Raw genomic sequence first — 10,000 nt, forward strand, 5'->3', positions numbered from 1 at the left:
CCCCGGTACACTTAAGATATACTCTGTTCTGTTCTGTTTTATTTTCTTCTCTTCTTCTTCTTCTTCTTCTTCTTCTCGTCCTCCTCCTTTTCCTTCTTCTCTTACTCTTCCTTCTTCTTCTTCTCGTCCTCCTCCTCTTCCTTCTTCTCTTACTCTTCCTTCTTCTTCTTCTTCTTCTTCTTCTTCTTCTTCTCGTCGTCCTCCTCCTCTTCGTCTTCCTTCTTCTCTTCCTCCTCCTTCTTTTCTTCTTCTCATCGTTGTCGTCGTCCTCCTCCTCCTTCTCCACTTCCTCCTCCTCCTCCTCCTCCTTCTTCTTCTTCTTCTTCTTCTTCTTCTTCTTCTTCTTCGTTCGTAGGCTTCGCCTCCCACTTTCACTCGTATACACGGGTGGGCTCCTAAAGGTATGGCGTCTATTCTATTCTATTCTGTATCATGGTGAGTCTATGATCATCATAACAGCAGAGGAGGCAACTGCTTTCAGGACTATCTGGGCTAGAACTTGACTATAGTGCAGAATGTCTTGCCCAAGTTACATCCCCACTCTCCCGGCCAAGGGTTTTTTTTTAGGACAGTCGGCGTTGGGATGGTTCCCAAGGGCCAGCTAGCTCCCAAGGCTGCAGCACTAAGAGCCAGTGCAGTTTTGCCTTTTAGTTTAAGAGTCTTGGTCCTTCACAAAAGACTAAGCAGTAAATGACTTCCCATTGCATTTTTTTTCCATTGCAATGTAGAAACCATTGAACATACAGCTGTCACTTTGCTGTTGGCCCATCTGTAAACTTTTGTCAGCCTGTAAAATAAGCTGAGTGTTGGATCTCAAAGGAAAGCTGTCACCGGCGGGGAATTGAGCCATGATCTCCCAAGTGACAGGCTGGGATAGTGACCACAATACTACCGCCCCCTTATCCCCGCTCCCAATGTTCCTTGTGACCCTGTTACACTTGGTATTCAGATGTATTCTGTTCTGTTCTTTCTTTCTTTCTTTCTTTCTGTCTTCTTCTTCTTCTTCTTCTTCTTCTTCTTCTTCTTCTTCTTCTTCTTCTTCTTCTTCTTCTTCTTCTTCTTCTTCTTCTCCTCCTCCTCCTTCGTTCGTGGGCTGCGACTCTCACTTTCATTCTTATACACGAGTAGGCTGTTACGTGAATGACGTCCAGCATATTTTGTCCTAATCTGTTCTATTCTATTCTGTTCTGTTCTAATCCGTGTCAACGTTGTGTCGCACAGGCATAGTGCTGGTGATTCTGGACACAGAGCTACGCTTCTCCAAGACAATCGAGGCCACCTCCGCCGTGTCGCTGCTGCTCAAAGTGCTGACGTCAGTGTCCACTGCTTGTCTCCTCTTCGCCATCGTCGCCTATCACGTGACCGGGCTGAGACTTCACATGGCCAGCGCCGGATTCCAGGTACGAAACGAAACTGAATTGAAACTGAAACGAAAATTGCAAGAATTTTTTATCTCACTCGGGAAGTTGAGCGAGCATTTCTTTTTCTTTTGCATCCTTCCGTTAAGTATAAGAGAGAGAAAACAAAAACGAAACAAAAACAAGAAAAAAATGAATAAATGAAGTTAAAAAAAAAAATATATATATATATATATAATCGAGAGAGAGAGAGAGAGAGAGAGAAACACATACAAAACAAAAAACAAACCCAAATAATAATAATAATACAATCTTAGTGTTCTTCCATGAAAGAAAAGACTATATCTTGAGCTGGTAATCTTGAAAGCTCCAAAAGATGATAGAATGAGTTGGGATTGACGCAGTTTGGTTTGGTTGGAAACTGTTATATTGGATTGCGTTGTTGTTGTTGTTTTGCATTACATGTCATTGTTTACTTTTGTCTTAGCCTATTGTACATTTGTAAAAGACACTGATGATAATTGGAAAGGGAATAGTAAAGGAAATATCGCTGTTGGAACAAATAAAAAATCTTCATTCACACATATACACATAAACATTTACACGCACACAAAGACACGCAAAGGCGTACATACCTTTGCACACACACACGCGCACACGCACAAACACGCGCGCGCGCGCGCATGCACGGTCGCACACACGTTCCATTTATTTACCAATTATTGTTGCAGGGAATTATCAAGGTGGGTAACTGCACGATATATTTTTACCATATCATTATAGACTATGGTGATAGTGCATTTTAATATTCTTCCTGGAAGTCTTTTTGTCTGAGAAACGGTGATACTGGCTATGTATGTATTTCAATAAGCAGGTTTTGGATTTTTTTTTACTGTCTCACTTTATCATTATTATTATTATTATCATTATTATCATCATCATCATCATTATTATCTTGTGAAGGGACGCTTATGGGATGAGCCCCCGAGAAAAGAGAGACTGCATGCGTGAAAAAAAAAATCTATGGCATATCCACACTGTATATCTCTGTAATGCAAGCCTTGTTTAAAAGAAATAGTTGTCATGCACAGGGGGACAGTAGTGCTGGAAAAGGCAGGCATGTAGTGCAGGGCCTGTGGTGACATGACTGACTTTCCGCCTTGCTCTTGGTCCTGTTCTTGTTCATGTTCTTGTTCATCATCACCATCATCTTCATCTTCTTCTACTTATTCTCGCTCTCCTCCTCCTCCTCCTCCTCCCCTTCCTCCTTCTTCTTCTACCCTGTTCTGGGTCCTCTGCAATTCATCGCTCTTTTTTTTTTTCTTTTTTTTTGTGTGTGTCTCTTTCTCAATCAAAGAAAACAAAAAAAGAAGAAAGAAACGATCTATGCTTTTTTTCCTGCATCTGCGAGTTTCAACTTCAGCCAATGGTGTGGTGTGTTCTTCCATACCGTCTGATTTCCTCTCAACCCCCCCCCCCCACCCCCACCCCTCCTCCACTCCCATTCCCTTTTCCTCACTCTCACACTCGCCCCTCCACCCCCCTTTTCCCCTCCCCACTTTGTATTTGATAGCTTAACTATCTCCTGGATTGTTTTCTTTGATCCTAGACTTCCTTGACCAAGGTAAAATCTTATCCGTTTCCTGATAATTGATGTTGATGACCGTGAATGGTTTTTTTCTCTTCCTTTTCAATTTCTTGCGTTCAGCAAATTGTGTTTGTGCAGGCTATTTAACGCATGCGCTTCTAATCTTACAGAATATATATGTATCTTGATCAATATCTCTTTTTTATTCTTTTTTGTGCATGATGTTTTTTTGCATGCTCTATTTCTTCGGTCGCAAAATTACCATATATGTGTGCCATATCTGTCTGTCTGTGTTTGGTCTCTATGTCTCTGTCTCTGTCCCTGTCTCTCTCTTTCTCTCTCTCTCTTTTTCTGACTCGTCTTTCTCTGTCTGTCTCTTTTTGTCTCTGTCTCTCCCTCTGTATTTGCGTCTGTATGCCTGTCTGTCTCTTTCTGTCTGTCTGCCTCTGTGTGTGTGTGTGTGTGTGTGTGTGTGTGTGTGTGTGTGTGTGTGTGTGTTTTGATTTTGTTAAGCCAGCAGCTAACCCGATTTGTAGTCGGGAATAAAAACGGCTGTCCCACACTCACCCCTCCCCCCCATCCCCCGCTCCCCACCCAAAATCAAACACAACACACACACACACACACACACACACACACACACACACACACACACACACACACACACACACACACACACACACACACACACACACACAAATATGTGTTTTAATACAACCAACGTCAGTTGATTAGTTGCTTCTCAGTCAGCCAGTAAATTAATTTGCTTCTCATTTTGTCAGAGGCTCATTAGTCAGTTCAGTCAACACGTTGGCCAACTAATCAGTCAGTCTATCTGTGAGTGATTAATTAAGTGAGTGAGTTATCTTGTCAGCTGCCTAGTTACTTATTTGTTCAGGGATTTACTTCGACATTCACCACAGGCAGTACGAATATTAGGTCTGAACATTCCGGTAGAGGTGTGTGTGTGTGTGTGTGTGTGTGTGTGTGTGTGTGTGTGCGTGTGTGAGTGTGAGTGTGAGTGTGTCTGTGTGTCTATGTATCCGTGTGTATGTGTGAGGAGGGGTGGGGTCCCTGTTTATAAACCGCTTTCTGTTTGAATCATTGTGATGTCACGCAGACGTTTTCTGAAAAAAAGTAGTAGTTCTAATTTTTTTTCTGATGAATGTAGTTTTTGTAGATTTTTTAAAATAATTTTTTTTGGTTATTACTATCATTATTATTATTATTGTAATTACTTCCATCTTTTACGCTAAAGTAAGGAGCGACACAGTTTCTCGCTCTCACCCACTCGTTGCCTTCAAAGACACCGAGATTTACTGATCGTAAAACAGCTGGCCTCTAAACTTACAGAGACAAGGAAAAAGAGTGGAAAAAAGCGAGTAGCCCTGCACTGTCGCGATTCGTTTTTTTTCCTGCGGAGATGACCAGTCGGTATTTCACACAGAAGAATCTGTTGTGACAAATGTAATGCGATACAATAAGTATCAGTAGCTCAAGTCTCTAAGCGCTTAGTCAGGCCTCAAGAAAAAAAAAATTGATTAATTAAAATGAAATAACAAATAAATAAATAAATGAAATAAGATAAAATGTAAAAATAAAAATAATAATAGATAAATACGTAAAATGCTACTAATAATAATGATAATATCTATAAGGCGCAAAATCTTGATGAAGTCAACTCTAAGCAAGCAAGCGCGCACACACACACACACACACACACACACACACACACACACACACACACACACACACACACACACACACAAAATACAATAAGTGCAATAGACAACAATGCGATACAACACAATGCAATACAAAATAATAGAATATTACAACATAGTATAGTACATTAAGATGTCTTTCAAATCGCAGAACGCAATCCATCTTTGCCTCATTTTATTCTTCTTCTTTGTGCTTCATATTTTCGATGCATAACATTATATTGTGATTGCATTACTGTACATCTTTTTTTTCATGCAAGTACCTCAGTTTTATTGGTGTCACATTTTAGCATGCACAGTTTCATACAATGCTTGGTATTTATTGAAAGTAGATAACTGGTTGCCATTGATGATAGCTTCGATCGTCAACTTATTATATTGGCTGCTTGTGGTGTGTCTTTGCTTCTTTTATTTTTTTCTTGATGACATTTAAAGTGTCCTTTTTTTTCACATCCTTAGTTCCCTCTCAACTTTTTTTTTTTTTTTTTTTTTTTTTTTGCTTTAAAGAGCCTCGCCCAGTGTATCCGTCAGATATTTATGCAATAGCAGTTAACAATCCCTCTTCCACAGCAAGCGGCTTAGAGACAACACATGCAATTTAGTGATGCTCCCAGTCTCTACAGGAAAAAAAAATCACAGTTCAGTGACTTCCTGAATTTACTGATGAAGAGTCACTTGGGGGAAGCAAAACTAGGAAATATCTTGTGAAAATGTTATCGTTGTTGTTTTTATAATTATTATCAATATTTTCGTACCAATGTATTTTCTTTCTTCTACGAAAGAAGAAGTAGGTGTACTTTAAAACAGATAATAGGCGTGTGTTTTATCTTGCCTTTTAGGAGGGCAGTGTATGTCGTCCACATATCGTACTTATCTATCAATTTCTGAAACGATACCTTGTCTGTCTATCTGTATTGCGCCTTTTCGGCAGTATTAGTTGACGATGATGTTATCGCTGATGTAATGGTGTCCATGTCCATTTTTTCTATACTGTCGTGCCTGTCTTGTCAATGACAATGTGTATATTTACCCCTTTTCCCCATGTTACTGTTTCTGTGTACAATGGTCAAACTGAACTGAACATTTGGAATCCCCCCCTCTCTCTCTTACTCCCTCCCTCTCTCTCTAGGTGTGGGGGTGGCTGTGTGTGTGTGTGTGTGTGTGTGTGTGTGTGTGTGAATACTCGCGTATTTATTATTTGTGTGTGTGTTTGTGTGTGTGTGTGTGTGTGTGTGTGTTGTTTGTTTTTTTGTATATTTTTTTTCCGGTAGTAGTATAGTCTTAATATACACGGTGGGAGCTTTTTCCAGTCTGTGGAACATTTTCATGGGGGGGTTGCTCACTATACAGTTAGCAACAACCAGGATCTATTAATAGAATATCTGATGAGCTCTGACAACATGGAGCCAAACTGCCATCGCATGGTGCTTACGCGTCCCGCAACCCCAACCCCCTCCATATCATTGCCCCCCTCGCCCCAGTTTTTCCTCATCCCCTTCAAAAGAAGCTGGTTTGCGTAATGATAGCTTCTTCTTCTTCTTTTTTTCTAATTAATTTCCTCGCACCTTCGCTTGAGGCGCAAACTTTCCACTTGAGGTATTGCGTTTTAACCAAGGCCGTTATTCTGGGTGCTTATTTCGCTTTTGTTGGATAACGACAGCTATGACCTGGATTTCACTTCTTGTTTGCCTGTTTGTTGGTTTATTTGTTGTTTCAAAGATTTGCAGTATTCATTAACCCCCGCCCCCCTCCACCCCCCACCCCCACTCCCAAGCTTGTAGTGTGTTTGATTTTTTTTTTTTTAACATCGCAACTGAGTTATTTTCTTCTTTTTATATAATTACCGTGTAGTGCATCCTCCTTTTGATTCTAAGCAGTTTCTTTTTTTCTTTTCTTTTATTCCTTATACTTTATGCAATCTTCGGAGACATATTCCTTTTACACAAAATGGGCAACCCAATTATTGAGAGTTGTTTCGTTTCGTGTATTTGTTTTGTTTTGTTTTGTTTTTGTTTTTTTGTTGTTTGTTTTTTTTGTTTTTTTGTTGTTGTTGTTTTTTGGGGGGGGTTGGGGGGATGTTTTTTGTTGTTGTTGTTTTTTTGTTGTTGTTGTTGTTTTGTATGATTGTTTGTTTGTTTTTTGTTTTTTTCTTTTTACACTTAACGAATATTCAGTTAGCGGCAAGTCTCTTGAGCTCCTTGTACAGCGAACCAGGTACATACTGCTGGCATCAATGCTTTTTTTCTGTCGACATTGCAAAGGGCACTAACAGAGTATTTGAATGTATTCTCTCAAAACTGAAAGTTGTGTGTTCTTATGAGAGCGAAAGATACTAATCTGTTTGCTGTAACATGGAAATGGTTATAAATGAATGACAAAATGATGGATTTTGTAAGATTTCAGAAGAAAAGATATGCTGTCAAATGATGAGACTTATCGAAATTGAGGCCTTTGCGTAATGGATTCTTCTCGTTGATCTATGTAATGTTGCAATTGCTACGGAAACTCTCTCTCTCTCTGTCTCTCTGTCTCTGTCTTTGTCTCTCTCTCGGTCTCTCTCTCTCTCTCTCTCTCTCTCTCTCTCTCTCTCTCTCGTCTCTCTCGGTCTCTCCTCTCTCTCTCGTCTCTCTCTCTCTCCTCTCTCTCTCTCTCTCTCTCCTCTCTCTCTCTCTCTCTCCTCTGTTATGTATTTCTACTAACACATGCTTTCATTTTATTTAGTATTGTGTCAGTGTAGACCCATATTCAGGGCGGGGACTGGATGTGAAAAAAGCACCACCAGTGCTTATCGATTATCCTTGAATAAAGAATTTTGTATTGTCTTGTCTTGTCTTCTCTCTCTCTCTCTCTCTCTCTCTCTCTCTCTTATTTTCTCCCCTTTTTTCTTATGTTTTCTACTAACACCATGCTTTCATTTTATTTAGTATTGTGCAGTGTAGCCCATATTCAGGGCGCGGGACTGGATGTGAAAAAAGCACACGTGCTTAATCTGTTATCATTGAAATAAAGAATTTTGTCTTGTCTTGTCTTCTTCTCTCTATCCTCTCTCTCTCTCACACTCTCATCTCTCACTCTTCTCCTCTCTGTATCGCCTCTGTCTGTGTCTATGTCTGTCTGAATATATACACATATATACAATATATACATATACATACACACATATGACTATGGGATATATATTATATGTGTGTGTGTGTGTGTGTGTGTGTGTGTGTGTGTGTGTGTGTGTGTGTGTGTGCGAGCGCGCGTTTGTGTGTGTCTGTGTGTGTCTGTGTCTCTCTGTGTGTCTGTGTCTCTGTGTGTAGTTGTTGTGTAGTTGTTATCGATCTTTGTCTCCAGAAATAATTGCGGGCTCCGAAAACTATTTTTATTTTATTTTCGAAGGATGATTGAAATGTCTAAATCTAATTTGTTTTTAAGAGCTTGTAGAGGAAGAAGGACTCGCAACTCACGCTAAATTTGTATCATAATTTAAAGATAATTATGGCTGTTTGTTTCGCCTTGTATGTATACGGGAATGTAATATAATCACGATATAGAAATGTAAAACCAGGAGAGAAAAAAACTCGGAACTTAGGCTAAATTTGTTTCTTAATTGAAAGATATGGTTGTTTGTTCTACCTTGTATGTATGAAGGAATGTAATATGAATGCGATATAGAAATGTAAAATCTGGGGGGCGGGGGCATGGGGATGGTTGGCGGCGGGGGGGTGGGGGTGGGGATGTGAAATAACATAGTAATCGTTTTATGTGAGAGGGTCATACTGTGATCGATTATGTCTGTGACTTGATTCAGACTTCATCGTCGTCATGTGAGGGTTTTATAAATGTGGCGCTGATGTTCTGTTCTGATATCACTTTCAAGTATTTCTTTCCACTGAAACGATCTCTAGCATCTGTTTCTTTTTTTCCGCGTTAGTCTTTTTTTTTTTTTTTTTTTGTATTTCAATCTCAAGGAGCCAGCTGTATCGCTCGGACGGAAGAGCCTAGCATGGTCGAAACCCGCTACTAACTGTGTGTAGTATGGAACTGACCAATGGCGTAGTTCGGTCAACGTAGGCATTTTGTCACGTGTAACTGTCAAAAAGCTAGAACCAAGCAATGCAACTGGCACCAGCTGGCTGCTTCTTTGTTCCTTTCTTTCCTTCTTTCCTTCCTTCCTTCTTTCTTTCTTTCTTTCTTTCTTTCTTTCTTTCTTTCTTTCTTTTGTTTGGGATACTGAAAACTCAGCTTCGTGTGAAGTAATAATCGTTGTTAATTGATATTGTTTGTCGTGGAGAAGTTTGAAAAGAGTTGTATTGCAGGAAGGAAGCGGGATGAGGTGAGTTGGGGCATGGTGGTGACATTCGCTTCACTCCTGGGTGCCCATTCGCTCATAGCTTTGTTTAATTAAAGACCAGTAACATAGTCCTGTGTCCCTCTTCCTCTTTTCTGCCAGTGTCTGTCTTGTCTGTCTGTTTGTTTTAATGTCTGTCTGTCTGTATGTCTGTCTGTCTGCCTGTATGTGTGTCTGTCTGTTCGTCTCCCCCTCATCTTTCTCTCTCTTTCTTGTTTCTCTCTCTCTCTTTCTCCCTCTGTCTGTCTGCCTGTTTCTCTCTCTCTCTTTCTCTCTCTCTCTCTCTCTCTCTCTCTCTCTCTCTCTCTCTCTCTCTCTCTCTTTCCTTTTTTGTCTGTATATCAGTGTACTTGTCCCTTTCTCTCTCTGTCGTTCTTACGCATAAACGCACACGAAGTAACAAGTTACAAGAAGGAGGAGAAGAAGAAGGAGGAAGAGGGGGAGAAAATGAAGAATGAATGTCTATAATCCGCTCCTTACGTACCTCCTAAGCAAATAGGGAACCCTAAGCGCTGCTAACAATAATCAACAATCAACATGAGGGGGCTAAAATATATTTCTGACCAAACACACACACACACACACACACACACACACACACACACACACACACACACACACACACACACACACACACACACACATATCACCATCATCATCATTATCATCACCATCAACGTCATCATCATCATCAACAACAACGTCATCATCATCATCATCGTCATCAGCATCATCATCATCATCGTCATCATTATCATCATCATCAGCGTCATCATCATCATCATCGTCATTATCATCATCATCGTTGTCACCATCGTCATCATTATCATCATCATCAGCGTCATCATCATCATCGTCATCATCATCATTATGATTATCATCATCATCATCGTCATCATCAACGTCAACACCCCAGGGACGCTCACACCAACACCAACACCAACACCACCACCATCATCATGTATCCCATCCTGCCACACAGGACTGGCGGCTG

At 40.3% G+C, this 10,000-nt stretch overlaps 1 protein-coding gene across 1 annotated transcript in view; it reads left to right on the top strand.

Moving 5' to 3' along the window:
- LOC143285798 (small conductance calcium-activated potassium channel protein 1-like) overlaps positions 1-10,000 on the top strand; it is a 44,240-nt gene that overhangs the window by 1,011 nt on the left and 33,229 nt on the right. Inside the window, exons 2-3 of the mRNA XM_076593221.1 lie at positions 1,222-1,400; positions 9,989-10,000. The exon at positions 9,989-10,000 is cut by the window's right edge and continues 109 nt beyond it. Of these exons, the coding sequence (XP_076449336.1) occupies positions 1,222-1,400; positions 9,989-10,000 (191 nt within the window). The remainder of the gene's footprint in view (positions 1-1,221; positions 1,401-9,988) is intronic.

Source organism: Babylonia areolata, chromosome 9 (assembly GCF_041734735.1).
Source record: "Babylonia areolata isolate BAREFJ2019XMU chromosome 9, ASM4173473v1, whole genome shotgun sequence".
Lineage (NCBI taxonomy): Eukaryota > Metazoa > Mollusca > Gastropoda > Neogastropoda > Buccinidae > Babylonia > Babylonia areolata.